Below are 25,395 nucleotides of genomic sequence, written 5' to 3'. Positions count from 1 at the left end.
TACCTGGGATGTTGAGAGAGTCATCCGGGACGCTTTGGACAGACATCCGGATCCTGGAGGAGGACCTCCCGGGCCGCTTTTCATTCTGCCAGAAGCTCGATCGGAAGTCCTTACCTTCTGCCATGCGTCCAAGCTCGCCTGCCATCCTGGGGTTTCCCGAACTGTAGACCTGGTACGTCGTCGCTTCTGGTGGCCCTCAGTCCAGGCAGACATGCGTGCCTACGTCCAAGCTTGTACCATCTGCGCCAGGGGCAATTCTCTTCATCGTCCGCCAGCTGGGTTTCTTCAACCGCTTCCCACGCCAAGCCGCCCCTGGTCCCACGTCTGCCTGGACTTTGTCACAGGACTACCTCCATCCCAGGGTAACACCGTTGTCCTCACGATTGTGGATCGGTTCTCCAAGGCGACACACTTTGTGGCTCTGCCAGTGATTCCAAGGCCCAGGAGACGGCTGACCTCCTAGACCACCACGTGGTGCGGTTGCATGGCATATCCTCGGATGTGGTGTCAGACCGAGGTCCCCAATTCACCTTTCAGGTCTGGAGGAACTTCTGTGCGGCACTTGGGGCCTCGGTAAGCCTCTCCTCCGGTTACCATCCACAGAGCAATGGTCAGGCAGAACGGGCCAACCAGGACCTGGAATCCACCCTGAGGTGTGTCTCGTCCTCCCACCCGATTGAATGGAGCACCCACCTTCCTTGGATTGAATAGGCTCACAATTCTCAGTTCTCCTCAGCTACTGGACTTACTCCTTTCGAAGTGTCACTTGGCTATCAACCTTCCCTGTTCCCTCTACAGGAAGTGGACATAGCGGTGCCATCAGTTCAGGCCCACCTCAGGCGTTACCGTCGGGTGTGGAGGACAGCCCGTTCTGCGGGCTAAGGAGAGGATGGAAGGTCATGCCAACTGTCACCGCGCCCCGGCCCTCGTCTACCAGCCCGGGAAGGAGGTGTGGCTCTCTTCGCGGGACATTCCTCTACAGACAGATTCCCCCAAGCTCGTTCCTCGCTACATTGGTCCGGCTGCGGTTGATTGGGTTGTCAACCCTACCTCTGTGCATCTCCGTCTGCCTCGTTTCCTGCAGATCCACCCAGTCTTCCACGAGTCCCGGATCAAGCCTGTCTGCTCCAGTCCACTGTGTCCACCGCCTCCTCCTGCCCGGATTGTCGACGGGCATCCGGCCTGGACGGTCAACAAGATTTTGGATGTTCATCGCCGCGGTCAGGGTTTCCAATATCTGGTGGACTGGGAGGGTTATGGGCCTGAAGAACGCTCCTGGGTCAAGCGGAGCCTCATCTTGGACCCTTCCCTCCTCCGGGACTTCTACCGGGAGCATCCTGATCGGCCCGGTAGGTTGCCTGGGGGCTCCCACGGGGGGGGGGGGGGGGGGGGGGGGTACTGTTGTGTGTCGCCCTGGTTTCTGCTCCTCTCTCTCTCTCTCTCTCTTCTCTCTCTTTTCCAGGTGGCATTCCTTGTGGATCTGATGAGCACACCTGTCGACAATCAACCTGCCTCCATAAAAACCCTGGTCCAACAGCTCATCGGCGCCAGAAACTCAGTGTTCACGACCTGGTACCTGGCCTCTCTATTTCTGGATAGAATCAACTGTTTGCATTCCGTCACAGTAATTTCTGGACTCTCCGATTGTTATCTACTGGTTTTTGACACCTGTGCTATTTTTGGTTCTGAGCAATTGTACATTGTCACCCTCATACAGTTTATCCTTCTCTGTAGTGACACCACTCTCCATCAGCTCCACTGGGGGCCACCTGGACCACGCACCATTTCACACCTTGGAACTCCACCTGCACACCGGATCCACTTGGGCTGCGACCACCGTTTCCCACCGCAACGCGGGCCGGGTCTCCACTCAGCTAACCTCCAAGACTGTACTCACCATTCCCACTGCACTTGTTCTTGTACAATAAATCTGGTTTCCTTTTTACATTCAGCCTCCCTGCATTGGAGTCTAACCCAGGTTTTTGGGGATCAAATCCATAAAAAAAACGCCCTACTTTTAAATTCTGATAAGACTGAAATGATGGTTCTTGGTCCATTGAGACATCAGCATCAATTTGATCAGTTAACGCTCAGCCTAGGCTCGTGTGTCATACATCACACTGACAAAGTGAGGAACCTTGGGGTAATTTTTGATCCTACACTGTCCTTTGACCTCCACATTAGAAATATTACTAGGATTGCTTTCTTCCACCTGCGAAATATAGTGAAGATTCATCCCATCCTGTCTATAGCTGATGCTGAGACCCTGATCCATGCATTTATCTCTTCTAGATTGGACTACTGCAATGTTCCATTTTCTGGTTTACCGCAGTCCAGCATTAGGGGTCTCCAATTGGCTCAAAATGCTGCTGTCAGACTTTTGACAGGAAGCAGAAAGTTCGACCGCATTACACTCATTTTGGCGTCTCTTCACTGGCTTCCTGTCCCAGTGAGATCAGATTTTAAGCTTCTGTTACTAACCTCCCTACCTAGCTGACTTAATTAAACCTTACGTACCGGACGGGCTTTGAGTTCTCAGGGTACAGGACTACTTTGTGTCCCTAGGGTGAATAAGAAGTCTGCAGTTCACAGAGCTTTCTCTTATCGTGTCCCTGTTATGTGGAATGATCTCCCTGCATCAATAAAACAGTCAGATTCTGTAGAGACTTTCAAGACCAACCTTAAGACGCACTTATTTTCCCTTTCGTATGACTACCATACTGGCATAGTATAGTTCTGCACTTTTTATTCTTTTAAATTAATTTTATTAGTAAACGGAGCATGCTGCAGCATCATTACCTAAATTCTGCGTCTTTTAATGAAGTTTAGGGCTAGTGGCCGACGATCACCTTAGTATTTCCTATTTTTCTTGTTGTTTAATGCTGAGAAATTATACAGTATTTCTTGTCTTTCTGATGCCTGATTCTGTTTTTTCTTTCTGTTTAAGGTGCAGCTCCATCCAGAGATGGTGTGGTGTCTTCTTCTGAAACCCTCCTGTCCTGTGCACCAACAGCATTTCCTGTATATTTGTTTTGTGAATTGTTCTGTAATTTGTGTTTGTATCATGGCCCAAGCAGAGGGTCACCCCTTTGAGTCTGGTCTGCTTGAGGTTTCTTCCTCAGAGGGAGTTTTTCCTTACCACTGTTACTCTGGGGGTTAGTAAGGTTAGACCTTTCTTGTGTGAAGCACCTTGAGGCAACTCTGTTGTGATTTGGCGCTATATAAATAAAAATAAATTGAAATTAAATGTCCATAACACTCTGTAAACCACCACAATGGAGCTGCGCGCTTCTCCTTCCTCCTGCTCCAGGGTTCATGCGTTTTGGCTCCAGTGCCGGAGCACAGCAGGGTGGAGACTGCCCCAACAATGAGCAGGCTCCAGGAGCGGAGAACACAGGAGTTTAGGTAGAGAACCCCCCCAAAGTCCAAAACACATTTTTCTAATTTTATTTTTATTTATTTTTTGCTACCAAAAAAAAAAAAAAAAAGAATTAGGGAAAAATACACTGATATTGAGGTGGAATATCTGTACAAATTCTTGGAGCTTCTGATGTGCATTGGACAGGAATTGTTTTTCTGAGCGGCACAAATATAATTTGTGTGGCATCTTTTTGCATGTAAATAGCCAGAAAAAAAATGCCTGAAGCATTTTCTGCATTGTTGAATATAACTTTGTTTATATTACATTTTTACATATATTTTTGAAGTTTACAATTTATATTTACATTCTAAGTTATGAAAATGGTTTATTAAAAATATTTCTGGTTTTCACAGTAAAAAAACTATTTTTTTATTAGAATTTTATGTTTTGGGGTGAATATTGGGGTCACTGTTTCAATGCAGTATGTCAGAATGAAAGAAAAACTGTAAAGTCACACAGGTTAACAGTTTTTTTTTAGTCAAAGGGCCCAAAAATAGCTGAGACTCCAGAAGGTTAAAGACAGTTTTCTTTAAGTTCATACTTCCTAAGTGTCTCTGACAACAAACACGTGATTTCCTGCTTCTGTTATTTCCCTTTATGTAGTGTTACTAGATGCTGGCACTAATTTAAAATTAAGAATACATTTTTGATTTGCCAATGACTATTTTTATTTGTAATGTCTGAAGAAAACATGAATAAAATCCTACTTTCTGTATTTTGCCATTTAAAACTTTTGAAAGACTGACTGAAGACATTTTAATACCACTTAAAGGACATGTCGCACTGAAATCATAAGTTAGATTTAGGCTGTTCGTGACCATCCGATGATCCACTGGGATTACTTTGTGCACTTCTGTGACCCGTTTCAAAGTATATGGCATTCACAACAAACACTAGACTTCTGAAAACAAAATACTTGTGAGTACTCGTGTGTTTCCGACAGCGGTGATGTCGCTACTAGAAGCATCCCAGAGTGTTTCAATGGAATGTAGCTGCTAACGCTAAGAACTGAGGCACAGATTATTTCCAAAGTTTACATAAGTGTGTTGTTGTGTTATGACAACTCGTTTTTAAGTGATAACTGTTCATTTTGATGCAGTCATGGCCATGGCCCAGTTACACCGCATACGACGATGCCAGGATGAAGGGGAAAAAAGTAAAAAAATAGGAAAAAAAAAATTCACAAATCCTTGAGAAAAGGTGGACAAATGAGCTTTTGACTTTACCATCATCGAATAGCCTGCAAATCAAGCGTACAAACGGAACGAAAGAGGAGCAAAATGAAATCAAAACTAACATTGATCTGCACATTTTAAACAAAAAGCGCCTGGAGCCACTGCCGGGGCAGCGTGTGTCTGCATTCTGCTGTGCTTTCCAGGACTCAGCACTGGGACGGAGCTCTGTAGCGCCCGAGTCCTGGAAAAGCTGCAAAAAGAATCACGCGATCCGACCCACTGTGGAGATCTGTGCGCACGTCAGTGGATCCACCTGCTCTGGTTGCTCATCCAGAACAACAGAGGGATCATCTCCATCATTAGAATCCTCACTGTCTGGTTCAGACTGACAACACTCCGTCTTGCTGAAATAAAAAAAAAAACTGAAGTGCTAAACTATAGTAGAGAAGCTTGAATCTTTGACTGGACTGGGTTGCTTGACGCGAGGATGTTTAGCTTCTAATTGCAGAAGCTTCCTCAGCTAAAATTCTTGTTCTGGTAGTCTGACTTCTGTCTTGACTCTTGTAGAGAAGAATAAACAGAAGCCACAAAAGCTGGAGTTTTAAACCTAACCAGACCCCTCCTAAGGAGAGGCAGACTGCTATAGGCTAATGACTAAACAATAGCTCTAATTAGCACCTATTATGCTCTAGTTAGCACCCTCCTAAAGACAGGGCAGCTGTCCCTCCTAATGATGGGACGGACGCCTCTCCTGCCGGCTCCCTTGACGACTCTCCTGATGACGCAAATGACTCATTACCATGAACAAAAGACTGAAACTGCTTTGACCTGAGTACCCCATTGTAAACAGGGGACAAAGCGTGTCTCAGTCCCCCTCCCCGGTTAAGGCTGGGTTTCAACTGTTTCACATAGAATGCCTCCTTGACCCCTCTCTCAAACCATTTCTTGTCTCTGGCTAAGATTTTAACTTCCTTGTCCTCAAACGTGTGGTTAGTGTCTTTAAGGTGGAGATGAACTGCAGACTGAGGTCCACTGGTGCCCTCTCTGCAGTGCTGGTATAGCCTTTTGTGTAAAGGTTGCTTAGTCTCACCTATGTAGTGTTCATTACAGTTTTCCTGACATCTGATAGAATACACTATATTGCTCTGTTTGTATCTAGGGATCTTGTCCTTAGGGTGAACTAATTTCTGTCTCAAGGTGTTAACCGGTTTAAAGTAAACTGGGACTTTGTGCAGTCTGAAGATCCTCTGTAGTTTTTCCCCTACTCCTGCTAAATAAGGGAGAGACACTCTTCTTCTTCTTGTCTCTGTCTCCTGTCTATCTGGTCTCTTTGTTCTCTGGGACTTCTGCACTTTGTCCAGGGACCATTGTGGGTACCCACATACTGTGAAGGCTTTCCGGACAAGTTGTTGTTCTTTAGCCCTTCCCTCTGCAGTTGTGGGCACCTGTAGGGCTCTGTGTTGAAGAGTCCTGATCACCCCAAGCTTGTGTTCAAGGGGATGGTTTGAGCCAAAGAGCAGATATTAGTCAGTGTGCGTGGGTTTTCTGTAAACCCCTGTCTGGAGCTGCCTGTTCTCTCCAATCGTAACATCACAGTCCAAGAAAGCTAAATGGTTGTTTCTGGCATCCTCACATGTGAACCTGATACTGGAGTCCACTGAGTTGATGTGCTCTGTAAAGTCCTCCACTTCCTGTTGCTTGATTTTAACCCATGTGTCATCAACATATCTGAACCAGTGACTGGGAGAGATGCCCGTGAAAGACGTCAAGGCTCTCTTCTCCACTCGCTCCATGTACAGATTGGCCACAATGGGGGATGCCGGAGACCCCATCGCACAACCATGGATCTGCCTGTAGTAATTCCCCCTAAAAAGGAAATACGTGGTGTTAAGACAGATCTCCAAGAGTTGGCAAATGTGGTCTCGTGTGAGTTTGGTCCTTTCAAGTAGAGATGCATCCTCCAGCAGTCTCTGCCTCACAGCTGTGACGGCCTCAGCGGTGGGGATGCAGGTGAACAACGATGTCACATCAAATGACACCATAATTTCATCTGACTCCAGCTGCAGGTCCTTGATCTTGTTCACAAAATCTTGTGTGTTCTCCACATGTTGGTCTGAGTTACCCACTAGAGGAGCCAAAATCCACTTGAGGTGCTTGGCCAAATTGTAAGTGATGGAATCTGTGCTACATACAATAGGCCTGAGTGGCACGTCTTGTTTGTGGAATTTGGGCAGTCCATAGATGCATGGAGTGGTGTCCCCAGGGTACAGTCTGTTGTACGCCTGCCTGTCGATGAGTCCCTCTTTCTTCAGGTTTTGGAGGTAGCTAATGATTTTCTTCTTATAGCCGCTTGTGGGGTCTCTCTTCAGACATTCGTATGTATTGGAGTCACTGAGCAAGTTGTTGATCTTGGCCTCATAGTCCGATGTGTTCAGGACCTCCGTGCATCTGCCTTTATCCGCTGGCAGGATAAGGATGATTTGGTCCTTCTGCAGTGCTGACAAAGCTTTCCATTCTTCTCCTGTGATGTTGGACGGAGGAGGCTTAGCACTGTTCAGCACTGCTGTGACTCTTAGTCGGAGGTCCCCAGCTTCTGACTCTGACAAACTGTTATGTTTAATGGCTGACTCTACTGCAGTGATGTAATCTACTGTCGGTATATGTTTAGGGGTCACTGAGAAATTTAGTCCTTTAGCGAGCACATCCTTTTCTGTCTGTGTAAGAACCCTGTCGGAGAGATTCTTTACCCAATTTTCCCTGTTGTCACTAATTTGTCTGGGTGTATCTTTATAACTACTCCCACTGATAGTATGCCTTCTCTGCACCAAAAGGATGTGACACTTCCGGATTTGCCGCTCCTTACTTTTTAAAATGCTCAGCCATTTGAATTTTAACTATGAACTTTGTGATCTTATTATGGGCCTCTTCTCCCACTAAAGTTTCTAACCTTTTGTGAAGGCTATCAAGATTATTTTGGAGGTCTAATATTTTTAAATGAAGCCTACTAATTCTAAGACCCAAAATCCTCTTAAGGTAACTGTGCTGGATCTTTTCTGCTGTGTGACCTGCTTCTAGTGCCTTTTGCTTCATGCATTTGGGAATAATGTTTTGTTTGCATCTCAGGTTAAATCTTAAGTGGTTTCTAAAGTTAGCTATCTTTTTAGCAGCCTTTTCCAGCTTACGTACCAGTGCCAGGGCATCATGCCCACAGTTGGTCGCAATGTTTCTGTATAGGCTCTCAGTTGTCCAGGTGGTTTCCATAGTAGAGAAGCTTGAATCTTCGACTGGACTGGGTTGCTTGACGCGAGGATGTTTCGCTTCAAATTGCAGAAGCTTCCTCAGCTATTTAAAACTCCAGCTTTTGTTGGCTTCTGTTTATTCTTCTCTACAAGAGTCAAGACAGAAGTCAGACTACCAGAGCAAGAATTTTTGCTGAGGAAGCTTCTGCGATTTTAAGCTAAACGTCCTCGCGTCAAGCAACCCAGTCCAGTCGAAGATTCAAGCTTCTCTACTATGAAAAACACCTGGACAACTGAGAGCCTACACAGAAACATGAAGTGCTAAACATTCATAAGATGCCTCATTTTTACAAAAAAAAAAAAAAAATGAAAATCACCACCACACTAACCACACACGCTAAATACGCCACCAAAATAATTCACACTCCAAATACACCAAATATTTCTCAAATGCGCGCGTACGTTTGTAGCTTTTCTTGCAACTGTGCATCTTTGCTTTTAATGTATGCGTTCTGTCGTGTGTCACCCTTGCCGCACTCCTGCCTTTGGTTTTTTTTTTTGTGCGTTGTAGAAATGTGCTCCATTCTATAAACGGTAAAGCAAATGGCAGGTTTGAAGCAGTACAGCGAGACACACAGCTTCCTTGTCAGGGCTGGAAACATCAGATCACAAAGTTCAGAGTCCTTCTGTGTCCCCCCAAAAAAAGTAGAAAATATTGGCATTTAAAGTCACAAGCAAACTTAAAACTGTCTGTCTCTTGTTTCAGCATTGAGAGCAAGAGACAGACAGACAGACAGACAGAGACAGACAGACAGACAGACAGACAGAGAGAGCAGACAGAGAGCGAGCGAGTGAGCGCACGCTGTCTCTCTCAGCCTTTTTTTTCCCCCCCTCAAAACCCTGGTGTTTCTGATCACCGGTGTCACACCTTTTCCATCTGCGCATGCGTCAATTCGGACCACAGTAGCACATCTGAGATGGACTCTCTTCACCCAAAGCAATCAAATGGATTAATAAACATCAGATGATAAGGTAAAACCTCTTAAATCATTCTAAAGTCAGTTTGAAGTAGAATGGAGGCAAAATTGCGTGATGCTTTGAAATGTCCGATGTGCAGTGAATGCATCAGCTAGCAGCTCGTTTAGCCGCGGCGCTCTGATCGCTTCCGCCGCCTTTGATGCTGAAATAATGCTGAATTTATGTGGAAATGATTGTTGTACAAAAGCTTCAGATATCTGTCACTGAGATAGATGATGACTGGAGGCAGTTTGAAGCAGAAACGAGGTGATAATCAGTGAACCGCGTCATCGGGGGAGCCGAATTTTTAAGGGGACCATTCGGTCTGCCACACCGGGCTGCAGCTGTGTGATCAAGCACATAGATGTGATCTCTGCAGTCACAGATCATCACATCCGATAGATGTGATCTGACATCTGATATTTCACATCCATGTACAAAGTGGCAATAAAACAGCTGAGCTGTGCGTTAAAACAGCCTGCTGTGCACACACAGACAAAGATCCAAATTCCCACAGACTCGCTCAAATTAAAATAAAAATTTTACTTTCATTGAAAGCTCCACTGAAAGGAACACAAAGCAAAAAATGAACATGCCACTTACCCAGTTGTAAAGATTTACAAATAAAAAGGTCACAACATCAAAGAAACCCCTACACACGCATCGCAAGCGCCAGCCAAGGGTATAAAGGTCCACTAGTCCTCACACAGATGGACAGCCAGAGAACATTTTAAAGTTCCACTAGTCCTCAGCTACAGATGGCCAGCCAGAGAATTCCCAGGTCCACTTGCCCTCAGGTTCTGATCGCGAGCACATAATGTCCAATCGCAACTCTGCCTTCAGCTCAACCTCTGTCATGATTGTGGCACACTAGATAGAAAGCCCATTATCTCCTAAAAATAACGTCTTCGAGTTTTTCCAATATGAGACATACATCTGCGTGTCCAGGCAGGCTGTAAAAACAGCGTGGTGGAGACAGTCCATGTCCATCATGATCACAGCAACAGCAAACCACCATCCTGTGACACAAACAGCGCGTCATCACCATTAGGTTCAAAAATCTGACAGACTCTGGTAAAGTTAAGAGTTTCAGGGAGAAGTGTGTCGTCTCCTCTGTCAGTCATCGGGATGTTTCTGTGAATATGTACATCACACACCCAGAAATGCAGAGTGAGACGTTTCCAGAAATGCACCTGTTAACTCGCTCAAGGAGAGCAATAAAAAACATCAGAGACACTGATTATGAGCGCATGTTCGCAGAGAGACTTACAATCATGAGTACTTTGATGTTGTGATGCTAACTGGGATGTTAAAGACCACGTGACATGTCCTTTGGAGTTTTGTTTTTAGATAAATAAAAGAAACGGCAAATGCCTTTTAAGAGTTTTTAAGGATCTGCAGGAACTCTGAATGGAATGTGGTGCAGATTCAGCTTCCTAAATATTAGGAGATTCTACCTGGTTTAAACTGTATCTTGACTCCAGCATCACTTTGGATCTTCTTGATCATCTCCCCATTCCGGCCAATCACGACTCCCACAGAAGGCCGGGGAACAGCAATCTGCAGGATTACAACCAACATGTCTGCTGAATTGAACCACTGGGCAAAAACAAACCACATTTTTGGTCAACTGTAACGCAGTACAATAATCATTAGAACAGTTATTAGCCAAGTGGGCGTGCTGTTCTCCTGGCTTTGCAAACAATCTCAGTTTCCCTCTGGGAAGTGACCATCATCCCAACTACAGGGGTACAACAGGACTCTTGGAATGGGAATCAGGTCCTGTTACTTGTTGCTCTTCAACCTTAAGTCTTCCTTTACACCCAAGAAGTGAACCCATGAATTCTTTACAAAGGCAAATGTCTTTTTCATTTCTTTTTTAACGCTATGCACTGAATTTTCTGTGCAAAGAAAACTTTGTATTGTGGAATAAAAAAGGTCCTCAGGGTTGACTGAAGAGGTGATATCAACACAAAGTGCTCTATTTCTGCAGATCAAATGTCTTCAGGCCCTGAAACTTTTAAGATCTTCTGTGACTAACTGAGAAAACCCACCTTCAAGCGGAGAAAAGTGTTTAATAACTTACATCGATGCCGCCACCTCCCATCCTGGATCCGTACTCATTCCTGTCTCCATAACCTGGACGATCTCTCTCCTGTAGGATCTCATTGACCATCTCCTTTGCTTGCTGCAAAAGTAGCACCAAGCAAGACATGGTGAGTTTAAAGCTAATACGGAGGAGCGCTTCGACACGGAGCCGAGGTCAAGCAATCGTGGAACTTTGCATCTTGCGTCAGACTCAATGAAAGTGAGACATGTTCTTATTCCAGACTACCTGCACTTTGTAGGGATCTCCGATGATGCGTAGCGGTTTATCTACATTGGGCGGTTGGGTGCCATCCTGAATAAGAATCATTTTTACACCAGCGCGTTCCTTTAAAAAAAAAAAAAAAAAAGGAGGTATAAAATCACAGAAAGAATCCAAGCTTTTCCAGTGTGAAATGTCCTTCTGAGAAAACCATACTGGATATCACTGCACAACCATTCATACAGGACGCAAAGGGTGACAGTGAGGACTGTGGAGGCGGGTCCACATTCACCGTGAGCTGAAACAGCGCCGCCGTCATTCCTGGTTTCCACTGGACACAGATCACATGTTCCTTCCATACAGAATGTCACCTGTGGGGCCCATGGGTGTGTTCATCTACAAAGGGGCGCGGCCACATGTAAAGCTGGTTGTTCTTGTTGTCTTCCTGTTGGAGCTTTGCTGCGTGTTTGGTTGAGCTGTGGGAAATGAAACCCAGCAACTGATCTGAGATCAATACAACCAGTCTGCTTCACTGGGATTCTAATCTTCACCCTGTCATCTTTTCACTCTCCCTGGGGTGAACACTGGACTCTCCCTGAATATCACCTGCAGTCTGATCTGACTGAGGTTTCTTCCTAAAAATCATAAAAATAATCCACAGCATTTTATATCAATGTGATAAATTGTTTGTGAGCAGATTTTAAAATTAAAATCTTGATTACCGGTAACTGGGTTTTGATGGGCCTTTTCCAGGTTCATTATAAACATGATCGTGCACACAGAACGTGCGCTGGAAACATCCGGTTTTAGTTTTCCTTGACGTTGGACTGGCCATGACCGCTGCATTAAGCCTGTGTGTGAACCTCACCTGTAGATGTTTGATCGTCTCTCCTCCTTTTCCGATGATGAGGCCAGCCTTGCCTGCAGGGATGATCATCTCCTGCGTGGAACTTGTCTGCCCGTTGGTCGACTCGTGGCCTCGTGACACGATCTCATCTAAAAGTGCCTTGGCTCTCCTAAAAACACATTTCAATTAAACAGTAACAAGGTAATTAACTAAGAGTACAGCTAATGCGACCTTCAGAACTTCTGCGGTGCTCATAAAGTCAAACTTCCCACAGAGTTACAAGTCAAAGTATATTATGAGTTCTCTGTCAGACTAAAGTCAGTTAAAAGGTTTTCCATGTGTCAGAACAGTCAGAGGTCAGGGACACAAACCACCTGAGCTAATCAACACAGAAAACAACCAGCTCAAATCTCTTCCCAGCGTCTCGCCAAGCCTGTAAAGCTCAGTTAAAAGCTAACATTTGTCCACGTCAGCTCAGTTCAGTCAGATGGTAATTCTGTAGTTGATCTGTCCCAAGTGGGTTTTATGAGTAGGTCCCTGAGCTATGTGATGATGCTCTTTGTGGACTAAAGCTCAGCGTTTAACACCATCATATCAGACATTTGCATAACCAAACTGCTGAAATTACAGATCCGCCACCCCACCTGTAACGGATTAAAAACTGTCTCAGGAGACACCCACAGTTTGTGAGACTCGGCCCTCACCACTTCTACACACTTCTTTTCCTGCACCATACATACTGCAAACACCCATGGATACACACACACCAACAAACAACCACTCGGATAACAAACAAACCAACATGCCTCCTCCCACCTTTAGCACCTAACAGCACTGGCTTCTGTGCTCCCAGTGTTCACAATCACTGCCCTCAATGTTTACAGCCACATTTTAAACTGTAATGACAATCAAGACTGTTCCACTCTAGGGTGTCTGCGTGCAACGGTACTGTCTAGTCCCGTTTACAGGTTACCCAAGTACATAGTGGCAGCTGTGGGTGTATCCTCAGCAGATTCTTCTCTGTCACAGACTCTGCTAGACTCTAACAGAATGTGTAGCCAAAGGATGGAGAGTTTGACGGTGGCCTGATGCCACGAAGGAGGTTAAAGACCTTGTTGTGAAAGAGTCCGTCTGCTGTCAATCAGTGAGTGGCTACATTTACAATCAGGACCTCCACAACATCCCTGATGTATCCTGATCATGTCAGACCTGGTCTCTGTGTGTGCAGTACAGTTGGGTATGCAATTATTTGTGTTTCCATGATAAGAAGTTGTGAAGTGCACCAAAACAAGCATACCGAAATGTACTGTATGTAGTAGACTAATTACGGAGCCACACCTACTGCTGTGCGTTAATTGGTGGATAGAGAGCCGTTGTCTCCATGAGCAGCCTTTACTCAAAAACCTGCCTTCTTGCTGTGATCAACAGCCACATTACAAGTAAGATTGCTCTTCTTCCTGTGATGCACTTTTTGCACACTTAAATGTCATGTGGTGAACCTAGCTGACGCAGCAATCGCCACCCCACCTATCAAGTAGTAGTACCTGCTGCAGTGTGTACACAAGCCACACAGTGACGTTCCACAGAAAGCTGCACTGCTTGGTGGAAACAGGCCATAACTTACTGGATTGCTTCCGCTGAGCCTGTCAGTGAAACGCTTCTTTCTGGAAGACCTGCGTTGTCTGTCAACAAACATCAAAACGTGTCAGTCCAAGAACAGAAGGATAACCTCTTATAATTTACAGACAGAGAGAGAATTAGCACGTGCTTACCATGTGCAATCTGGACCTTACAGCCAGAATCCTGCTGAATTTTATTAATCTGCTCACCTCCTCGACCAATAACTTAAAGCATCACAGCAAGACATTTTAGTTCCACATGTAAGGCACATACAGCAGCATCACGTGTGTCATCTGTACGTGCATGTACTCACTGAGACCAACCATGGCATCGGGCACCCTGTAGTCCTCCGTCACTGAGGAGGACCTGATACTGCAGACAGGCAAAAACACTGCTCTATGGAGCACGTTGTGCATCCTAACCAGAAGCATGTGCACATGTGAGAGATGTTCTACCTTTGCTGAGAAAGTGCAGCTAGCTGAGCTTCAATAGCTGCAAATAGAGAAAAAGTGTGGAGTGACTGGACAGGAAGGAAAAACCACAGTGTGCAGGCTTTTTTATGGCATGTGTGTTGAACCTACACAGTGCAGAGTCGCTGTCACTCTGCGGCGCTAGCTTCTTAGCACTGGGCTGATCTGAAAACACAAGCAGAGGTCAGTCACAGAATGCAGCCAATCACAGGGGTCGTTGGTATCGATTGTCAACCTGCTTCTTCCAGGGATCGTTTCTGCGTGCTGAACGAGAAACTCTCAGCTCCTCCACTGTTGCTCAAAGAGGGAACGGCATCGCCGCCAATTTTAGCTGCAATCTGAAAGACACAGATGCCGAATTAAGCCAAGAACATGACAGGCCGCTAACTTCCATCAGGTCCAACCTGTCCGGGTTCTGTGCACCCAGGCCAAGTCAGTCCACACCGGGAATAGAGTCTCATCAGCTCACAGTCAGTGACTGTGACTGGTTAAAACACTGTCATATGAGAGGAGCCAGCCTACACACACACACACACACACACACACACACACACAAGTCTACAATATCTGAGGATTCAGCCACAGAATGGTAAGTCACTGACTGTACATAATTATCAGGGCCGGTGCCAGCCATTTGGGTGCCCTAAGCACAAATGCTTTGTAGTCCCCCCCCCCCCGAAATGAACAATAATTCAGAATTTGTCAGTGCAGTTCTATTTTCAAAATAACTTCTTAATACTCAATATTAAATTAATATTGAGTTATTTTAATAATTATGTATTAATGTTTTGAAAACAGCTGCAAATAAATAATTTTGCATTAACAATGGCACCAAACATGACAAGAAATAAATATAAAATTTAAAACAAATAAACACCGCCATCATTATTTAAAAAAAAAAAAAAAGATTTGTGCAACCGCATTGCACTGAACTTTGTAAATACAAAGTATTCAGGTATTTAACCTTGTAAACATACATCTAAGTGATAATGTACAAATTACTGAAGAAATTTGCACTTATTAATAAGGCTGGGTATCGAGAACCGGTTCTTTTCCGGTATCGTTAAGAAATTATTCGACCCATCAACGTCAACAGTCTTTGCTTAACGGTTCCCTTATCAGTCCTTCAGAGCGGCCGTTGTTTTTGAGGATGTTTGTCAGGAAAATGATCATTCCCCTACATTGATTGCAGACCCTGCAGCGGGTCTGTAATCAACCGTTTCTGCAGCACGACACCCTTTTGAAGCGTAAACCAATGAAGCAATGCTTTGATCCGCTCGTTGGTTCTTTGATTCGCTGCTCTTCAGAAGCAGCAAGTCGCTTCTTAACCCTCTGGGGTCCGAGAGCATTTTTTGGACAGTTGACTCGCCTGGCATAAATGTTTTATTATTGCTGTTAACAGCTCTCCCTGCATCCCACAATCAAGTTTTATGTCTCTGTTTTTCAGGACAACCTGTGCTTTCAGAATATACGAGGTCTGTTAGAAAAGTATCCGACCTTTTTATTTTTTTCAAAAACTATATGGATTTGAATCACGTGTGATTGCATCAGCCAAGCTTGATCCTTCGTGCGCATGTGTGAGTTTTTTCACGCCTGTCGGTTGCGTCATTCGCCTGTGAGCAGGCTTTGTGTGAGCACTGGTCCGCCCCTCTTGTCGGATTTTTATTGCGAATAAATGTCTGAACGATTTGGAGCTTTGCTGCATCAATTTTTTCCAGAAACTGTGAGAGACCTCCAGGTGGACACCATTCGGAAAATTCAAATGGCTTTCAGGGACGATTTTATGGGGATTACACAGATTAAGGAGTGCTCCAGCCAGTTTAAAGACTGCCCACAGCTGCTGAGAGCGCGCCACGCTCCGAGCGCCAATCGACAGGCTGAAACTCCGCTGACACAACCAGATCATTTCCAACGTGAAGGCTTTGTTGATCCGGGACGTCGTCTGACTTCCACAAAAATGGCAGGAGACGTGGACATCAGCACTTTTTCGGCACATTCCACTGTTACAGGAGTTTTTTTCATGGAAAGAAAAACGGACGTATGTGCCACGGAGCCGCTCATGGCGCGGCACAAAACCACCTCCGTGTTGGTCTCACAGGACGGCTTTGAGATGGCTTTCAGACGGCTGTCGGTGGGTTTTCAGTCATGTGACTAACCGAGAAATTGTGGATGAGCCTGGACATGCCAGAACATGTCCTGTGAGGCTTCATCACAGCGTTGTTTTGCGCCATGCGGCTCCACCGCGACACGCAGAATTCCTCCGCACATCTGTCTCAATGTGCCGAAAAAGTGCTGATGTCCACGTCTTCCGCAATTCCTGTGCTAGTCAGAGGACGTCCCAGATAAAACACAGCATCCAGTTTGGAAATGAACGGCACATTCCACTGTTAGAGGAGTTTTTGTCATGGAAAGAGGAGCGGAGGAATTCCGCGTGTCGGGACAGAGCCGCATGGCGCAAAGCAACCCTGTGATGAAGCCTCACAGGACATGTTCTGGCATGTCCAGGCTCATCCACAATTTCTCGGTTAGTCACACGACTGAAAACCCACCGACAGCTGTCTGAAAGCCATCTCAAAGCCGTCCTGTGAGACCAACACGGAGGTGGTTTTGTGCCGCGCCATGAGTGGCTCCGTGGCGCATCCGTTCGCTTTTCTTTCCATGAAAAAAACTCCTGTAACAGTGGAATGTGCCGAAAAAGTGCTGATGTCCACGTCTCCTGCCATTTTTGTGTAAGTCAGATGACATCCCGGATCAACAAAGCCTTCAAGTTGGAAATGATCTGGTTGTTTCAGCGGGGTTTGAGCCTGTCGATTGATGCTCAGAGCGCGGGGCACTCTCAGCAGCTGTGGGCGGTCTTTAAACTGGCTGGAGCACTCCTTAATCTGTGTAATCCCCATAAAATCATCCCTCAAAGCCATTTGAATTTTCCGAATGGTGTCCACCTGGAGGTCTCTCACAGTTTCTGGAAAAAATTGATGTAGCAAAGCTCCAAATCGTTCAGACATTTATTCGCAATAAAAATCTAACGAGAGGGGTGGACCACTGCTCACACAAAGCCTGCTCACAGGCGAATGACGCAACCGACAGGCGTGAAAAAACTCACGCATGCGCACAAAGGATCAAGCTTGGCTGATGCAATCACACGTGATTCAAATCCATATGGTTTTTGAAAAAAATAAAAAGGTCGGATACTTTTCTAACAGACCTAGTATATGTTTTTGTTGTGTTTTATAAGTGTAATAAAGGTTTACAATCAAAAATAGGCAAGGAAAAAATAAAGTGAAAAATAATTTTCCACACACATTTATTCAAAACACACAGCAAACAATAATAAACAACTGTTTTGACACTTTATAAAGGTAATTTGAGGTCTTGTGTGAAAGACCGTACAACAAAAAGGTTCAAACAATAAACACAAATGCACATTTTGAACAATATATACAAAATGGTCTGTGCGTTTTGTTGTCCACTGATATGGTAAACAGTGCTTTACACAGAGAAAGCAACAGAGTTATCCAGTAACATTTACATGCAAATTAGTGGACCAATCCTGATAGTTACACACTCTCTGTTTGAGCACGTGAGATTGTCATCAGAGGCTCGCTTTTAAGTGCTGCGCACCCACACTTAAGAGACTATACCTGGCTGTGTGGACAGATGCATAATTTTCTGCGTAACATCTCCAAAATTAATTCTTATGACGAAAAGAATAGGGTTGCAGGTCTGTCCTCGCGCAGACAGGAGCAGGAGTCAGATTTAGTCCCTGCAGGGCAGGGGCAGGGTGGCACTGTTCTTGGAGGTGAGCTCACTGATGGAGGAAACTGCGAGCGGGAGACGAGAACGCTGGGGGTGCAGCGCAACGCAAGGCAGTGTGCCAGCTTGTGTCAGGATGTTTTTTTGGAGTGGTTCCAGTGATATTTACCATTGGTAACTGGGTCAAACTTCACAAATTTTGGAAAAATAAAGCAAAGGCCACCTGTTGGCAAAAACCAGTGTCGCAGATTGAACGGTCCGCCCCTACGCCCTGCCTCCACTGCGCATGCATCATTTCAGAGCTCAGCCACTCATCTAAGACAGAGTCTCTTCACCCAAAGCGATCAAATGGATTTATGGGATTATCAACCTTCAGATGACAAGGTAAAACCTCTTAAATCATTCTAAAGTCAATTTTAAGCAGAAACGAGGCTGTTTTAAGTAGAAATGAGGCGATAATCAGTGACGCTTTGAAATGATGGTGGTGCAGTGAACGTATCAGCTAGCAGCTCTTGTAGCCGCGGCGCTGACTGCTTCCTCTGTCTTTTATGATGAAATAATGCTGAATTTATGTGGAAATGATTGTTGTACAAAAGCTTCAGATATCTGTGGCTGAGACAAATGATGAGTGGAGGCAGTTTGAAGTAGAAACACTGTGATAAAGCAGCTGATGACATATGTGCAGTGAAGGCAAGGCGGACCAAATTTTAGGGGGGACCGTTCAATCTGGGACACCAGAAGTACAGCTGTACCTTAAAAATGGTCACTCAAAGAGAGAGAGACCCTTGTAAAGTTCTCCATTGCATCTTTATGCAATATGCCACAGGAACAGCAGCTTTTTCTGGATTAATCTCTCTCTCAATAAGCTCCACTTCTTAATACAATCATCAACCTCCAAACTAACAATACGGTAAGTACAATTTCCTCCATGAATTGCGGGTCATTTGAGCGGCCTTTTCCGACTTGGGGTTGTGAAGATTTGTGGACTTTTCTGCCAAACGTATTTGATCCATGATTAAAATGTAACCAGCAAATCACATGGTCTCAGTCATTTAGCAGGTGTGCGTCAGGATATGGGGAGAATTCGCAGCCCCGCAGAGGGCTCTAATCTATAGCGGTTGTCTTGTTAATAATTACCGGTCACCTCATTTAGGTCCCGGGTCTGAGTACGGTTTTAAAAAATAAACTGTTCATCTTTTCATCACGGAAATACGGTACCCACTTTCCTCGAATTGGCGAGTGTCAGTGCTGCACTTTTATTTTGTACCTTTGTTACTGGGCACGCACAGTCTGCTCTGCCCGGTACATACGAGGGGTTTTTAATGGAAAGACAATGTGATCAGATGGGATATTTTGTCCGATGTGAGTAAAAATCCATTACATAAAATCCGGTAAATACACTGTTTATTGCAGGAAAACCATACAAAACCATTGGGACTTTTGCTTTCATCTGGTGAGTTTGAAAATCAGGTTTATATGATGACAGTTTAGGGGAGTTTTACTATAGGATTTTTTTTTTTTTTTTTTGCAATCACTGTGTACTTGTATGTGAACTGCCTGTGTCAGCCCACTTCACTGAGCAACCTGACCCGCAGTTGCTGTGGATGGTGGATGTGATATTTCATCACTATTTCTTTGCTGATATTTTATGAAGTTGATTTATCGTTGTTTACATTTCCTTGTCATTACAACATGTAAAATACTTGTGAAGTTTGTGTGGTTTGGTCGTCTCATTCTGGCAGGGGCAAGTTTTTCCAGGACAGAGTCACTGATAGACACAATAGACAGGTGTCACCCACAGTTTGACACACCTGTTCGGGAAATTCCACATTTTAGTGAAGGCGGTCGAAAGCTGTCAGTGGCCATATTCCCCTTTTCCAATGCGCGTATGAAGTAAATAGGGGCCTAGTGAGTCATCGTTTTTTCCAATAAGTGAATAACGTCTCCAATTAAATTAACAGTGGGCAGTACATGGATTGAATTTTATGTCCCTCTGTGATTTAAGTAATTACTTTGTTACAAATTATGACTGTCACAATTTATGACTGTCACATCAACATACAAATAATGAGTGTTTATAAGTTCAATGATATGAATATTTCATGAGGTGAAAGCCGGAACAAACCATTCAACTCGGCTTTACGTCGTTGAATGGTTTGTTCCAGCTTTCACAGTATTAAATTTGTTCCATTGAAAAAATGTAAAAACATTCATTATTTGTCTTATAACGGCTAAAACAGATCCTTGTCATTTGATATTTATTAATTTATAACAACAGAAAAGGGGACTTATGTTTTTGGTGTTCCACGTAATCTGTAGTCCAGTGATGCTGTGCACTGACTTCAGACGTCCATAAAAAAAGACTGTGTAGTTCCTCAGTCCAGCCAAAAATCACATCAGTGTTTCACGTGAACAGGTCTTCATGCATCCAGACAGTTTACAGCAGAGTGGATTTGTGTGTGTGTGTGTGTGTAGCAGTGTCAGTTAGCTTAACCAAATCATCATGTCATTGTCCCCCATGCGCACGCACGCACGCACACACGCAACTGGCTCTGTCGACTGTATACATTAGGGTTATGACATCTCAAATTTATTAGCCTGGGGTTATAAGTGATGAACTTTTACCTAAAACTCCCCCCCAAAAAAACTCCCGCACCTAAGACAGTTTCATATTTCACATTAAAACACAGAGCGGCTCAAATACTCTTTACTATAACATGAAAATTCAGTAAGGTATATCTTATATATTATATTCCAATTCTAAAGTGGAACTATGCCAGTATACTAAGGTGTATCTAAATATCTAAAAAGGAAGAGTAAATTAGAAAAGTAGAGTCACTTAGGTGCCTGGTCTTGAGAACCACATGACAAATACATGAAAATGAGTACATATAGCATTTGTTTGTTTTTAATAGTGTTTCAGATTTGTGTTTTAGTGTGAATAAATTTGCTGTTAAGATATTTGTCTGTTTTTGTAAGGTAGAACAAACCTCCTCCATCAACTTTACAGCTCCTCTCAGCTGCTATGTTGGAGCGAGGCACATCAAGCACGGATGGTTCCTTTCTCCAGTGAGTAGAGAATCATTTCACAGCTTTGGGACACTGAAGTTTGGATATTGCTGACAGCAGGTCTTCATAATCCGTCTCTGAATAGTGTTGGTTAGAAAACCAGGTCCACGACCAGGTAATTGCAATGAAATCGCAAGTTACCCTCAGCTGTTCTCGCCAATTTGGAAGAAGGAAAAATGCAATAAGTGCTAAAATTCATCCTGAGTTCCACCTGGCATTGAAGTGATGGCAGCTTGTGCCATTTGATGCGAGGCCATTTTTCCTCCCTTTTGTAAAACTTGTATGTTTCACATAGCTCAAAAACGTGCTGAGAGAGGACCAGTGCAAGCAATACCTTCAAAATGGAATCAGTTTGAAGAGCTTTATTTACTGCCCACATGAGCTTTTCTTCTAATAACATTTGACCACAAATGTTTTTTTTTTCAGATTTCAGTGTTTCTCCCACAATAACTGTTACCACAGATATGCCAAATTTACATATTTCATATGCCAGTATAGCTGCATTAAGGAGCCAGAACTGGAAAGGCTTCTTTGAGTGTAATGGTATGCTTCAGTGTCTCAACAGGATGCTCGCAACAGTCAGTGTAATATTTCCATAGTTTGAGCATACATACGTAAACATCACAGTTTAGTGTCAATGTCTGTTGTTTGACTATAGTCCAAGTCTGGGTGTCCGTGGCAACTGCCACAGAAAATTTCAGGCCGCTAAATCCATTATTTGCTGAGATATTCTACCTTGAACATGGCTCCAGAAATGATGGCCATAATTTTTGCCTAAAAACGGCAGACCCCCACTAAATTGGCCATATCTCAGAAACTACTTGGCCCACAGGCCTCAAACTTCAGATTTGTTGTTCTGCATAGTGTGGGAATATTTGATTAAAATCTGAAGAAAATCTGAGACAAAGTGTGTGAGGCCCTCGTTGAATTGACATGGAATGACCCATATCCAAACTGGAAATTTTCTAAACTGGGCTTTCAATTGAAGCAGGAGGTAATAATTAAAGGAAGACCAAAGACCGGAGCTGAAAGGTTTGATTCAGACAACAGAAGAGCCGCTCTTTACAAACGCAGTGGGACACACGAAAGCATGGGTTAAAGCAATAAATTTTCATCTGACTAAAATTTTTTAAAAGAGCAAGTTAAATTTGTATATTCTGGTGAATTTTAATGGGTTTGAAGCCCTCTGAAACAAAGAAAACTCACTTCAAACTGTGAAGTAAAAATTCTTTGTCTTCTGTAGTATTTTGAGCTGTTCTAATCCAGTAAATGCACCAAATGGGTGCTGTGTCACTGGATGTACAGTCAATAAAATACAAAACTAGGGCCTAAAGCAACTCACGTTTTTCTGCTGTGCACAAAGTAACACTGTCACCAGTTTTGAAAACGCATGCTCAATGAGAAACTCAAAACTTTCACATTTAATGCTTTCACTCGTAAAACAACTAGGGCTGCAACTGACGATTATTTTAGTAATCGATTAATCGGTTGATTTTTTCAATTAATCGTTTTTTATTTTTTTGTTTTTTTTACTTACATGGGAGTTTTGCTATTTCTTTAAATGAGTTATTATTAAAGGCCTTTATCACGCAACATCAATGTTGAGCGTATAACAAAGTTATGATGTTGTATTCTCATCAAAAACATACCTGGAGTAGTGTTTTGTTTTATTTTGCACTACATACATCACCGACACACCACAGAGAGATTTCCATCAGGTTTCACCCGATTATGAGCATTTTTAGATGCCTACAGAAACTATCTCAACCACTGACAACATATTACAGCAAGAGTCCACAAAAGTATTTTAAAGGCCTGACTAAAGTGTAATATGTGATCTTTAATAAGATATTTTCATGAAAAAAGACACAAATGTGCAGTTTACTGCATTTTATTTTTTCTTGTGTAAAAACAAAGCTTAGATGTGGTTTGACCGAAACAAATTGTTCACAGGAAAGTTATTTATTTCTGTATTTATTTATTTATGTTCATTGTTAGTTGGTTTTATCTTTTCTGTTTCTTTTTCTCTGTTTCTCTAAAATTGTATTGAAGCATTAATAGTTATTATTACTATTATTGTTGTTGTTGCTATTATTATTAATATATGACACCGTACAATTTGTAACACATTTGACTCTTTTACAGCTTAATGCTAACTTTAACATTGAAAACACCACAGACATGCTAACATGTTAGCATTGGTCCCGTTTTAAGTTATAAAATACATCTACAAACTGTTCAGAAGACCATAACAGGTCGGATTAACATAAAAAGTAATTGTTACTCACAGACATATGCTCTTTAGGGTTTTAACAGGGAAAAATTAAGATAAAGCGAAATAAAACAAAGAACCAAAGTAGCAGATCGAAGCATTACTTCATTGCTTCATTGGTTCAAAGCAAAGCCACGCCCTGCTCTACTGGGGGAAGGTCTGCCAATGTTCCCACAAAGACAGAGAGGAGAAGGGCCGCCGATTCATGGCAAACAGTAAACAGAGCGGAGTGAAATGCACAGTCCCTTCCTCCGCGGTGTGGGGCCAATCACGCAGACATTGCTGCTGCATTGATTAGCGCAGAATGGGATGTTGCTTTGACAATAAGAGTATCATATTTCGGCTCCAAAACACACATGACACCACGTGCGTGTGTAGTTAAATTTTCCAAATGCGGAATCCATGGTGGTGACGGAGAACTTTAACCCATGCACTAAAGTCTGGCTGTGTGAACGTTGACCAAGAAACTGCCCTTTTCTGCCTTATTTTCTCAACTTGTGACAATGTCTGGTTTCAGATGGGATACTGTGGCCTAAAGAATTTACAACAAATTCTCATCAAACACGAGCGGTCGACCACTCAGATTAAAATCCAGGAAAGGCTGAAAACCGTCAGAACAGGACTGATAACGGACGACTTTCTTCCCTGGCAGTGATCTCCACTGAGACAGAGACTTCAAACTGAAGGAAGGTAAGATAAACCTTCCACAAGCAAGTCATCAATGCTTTTTTCAGAAGGAGCGGTATATGGACTGCATTTATAAGTAAGGTAAGACCATAATAACACTTTTTTTTCTTTGTTTTATTAAATGTGCTTTTTGTGCGTTCCAGCTTGTATGTGTAAAGAATGCTGATATGAGATTTTAAACTGCTGCCAATCCAACGGTGAATAAGCTACTCTGTGGGGTTTATATGTTTGTAAATCTGACTGTGATGAAATCAGTGCCTCACCAGCCATCAACCTCACCGCACGTCACTGGATTCGGCGCTATATAAATTAAAGGTAAGTGGTCACCTATGTTATTAATAGTCAGGCCAAGGTAAGTGCAAAGTCGGAGATTTAGAGCTGCTCCAAAGTTCTGTGAGCACAAACTAATTTATTTAAACAAACCTGCTCTGATTCACCGTATCTTGAGACATGAACGGCAAGCCGACGAAGCTTCAGGCATTGTTTAAAAAGCAGCCAAAAACAAGCCAATTAGAAGCGAAAACTGGTTTCAAAAGTCCAGAAATAAACACAAAGCAACGTTTTTCCGTTAAGTTACACGTCAACATCACCGCGTTATTGCCTCACAACTGACAACCTGCGACTGAATGGCAACATTGTTAGCACGGCTAGCTCATTAGCTGCATGCTAACGTCACGGCAAAGCTAAGTGACGTAGCTGAAGCCTTCACCTGTCTGGCTCGTGGACGGCGTCCGCAAACGCGTCTTTCTTCAAGGCGGCGCCGAGTCCGTTGCTCGGTACAAACTCGGACATGCTGCTGCGGGACGGCGGCGGAGACTCGGGGGGACGGAGGCTGAAAGTCACCGGAGCGGGAACACCGCGATCCCACAATGCTTCAGCGGGGGGCGTGTCCACAGCCAGCCCGTGTCAGGGGTCACGGTGTCACGTGACTCTTTGGTTTTGCTCACATGTAAATTCCTCAGGACGTTCTCTGGTTTGTAAACATCTAAATTGATTCTTTCCAAATAATTACAGAGAACTGCCGATGTATTTTGAAACAATATGAAGAATGTTCTCAGTGGTCACTCCGCCTGCTTCCAGAACTTTAGGTTCCTGGTTCAAGACCCCTGTGCATGTTCTCTGTTGTTTCATCAGGAAGGACACCAAACTTACAACCTGTTCAGAACATTCAGGTCCACTGTGGCGAACCCGAGTAAAACCCCAAAGACGGTCCTGGCCCCTGAGAGAGGTACCAGTTGACCCAGAATCTGCACACGGACTTCACTGGAGACAGGAATAGTCAATGGGCCCAAATTTGAAATATGCATTTTCGTTGCACCCCCCTGGTCACCAAGGTTTGATGGTTTCATGATGTTCCTCCATCTGGGATAACATTTCCACTTGTCATTGGCACAACCCTTCTTTGTCTTTCGGCTGTTCCCGTTAGGGGGCGCCACAGCAGATCAATCGTTTCCATCTCACCCTGTCCTCTGTATCTTCCTCTGTCACACCAACCACCTGCATGTCCTCTCTCAGCA

General features: G+C 43.9%; 1 protein-coding gene across 1 annotated transcript in view; it reads right to left on the bottom strand.

Annotated features, from left to right (window-relative positions):
* The window catches only part of khsrp (KH-type splicing regulatory protein), a 54,412-nt gene extending 29,227 nt beyond the window's left edge, over nt 1-25,185 (bottom strand). The window contains exons 1-12 of the mRNA XM_034188746.1: nt 25,031-25,185; nt 24,588-24,750; nt 14,333-14,435; nt 14,209-14,262; nt 14,083-14,119; nt 13,941-13,999; nt 13,780-13,851; nt 13,632-13,689; nt 12,029-12,176; nt 11,188-11,286; nt 10,939-11,040; nt 10,310-10,412 (exon numbers count right to left, since the gene is read on the bottom strand). Of these exons, the coding sequence (XP_034044637.1) occupies nt 10,310-10,412; nt 10,939-11,040; nt 11,188-11,286; nt 12,029-12,176; nt 13,632-13,689; nt 13,780-13,851; nt 13,941-13,999; nt 14,083-14,119; nt 14,209-14,262; nt 14,333-14,435; nt 24,588-24,750; nt 25,031-25,185 (1,153 nt within the window). The remainder of the gene's footprint in view (nt 1-10,309; nt 10,413-10,938; nt 11,041-11,187; nt 11,287-12,028; nt 12,177-13,631; nt 13,690-13,779; nt 13,852-13,940; nt 14,000-14,082; nt 14,120-14,208; nt 14,263-14,332; nt 14,436-24,587; nt 24,751-25,030) is intronic.
* Nucleotides 25,186-25,395: the final 210 nt, after the last annotated feature.

The sequence above is a fragment of the Thalassophryne amazonica genome, chromosome 15 (assembly GCF_902500255.1).
Source record: "Thalassophryne amazonica chromosome 15, fThaAma1.1, whole genome shotgun sequence".
Taxonomy (NCBI): Eukaryota; Metazoa; Chordata; class Actinopteri; order Batrachoidiformes; family Batrachoididae; genus Thalassophryne; species Thalassophryne amazonica.
This window is presented reverse-complemented; position numbering and strand designations above follow the sequence as displayed.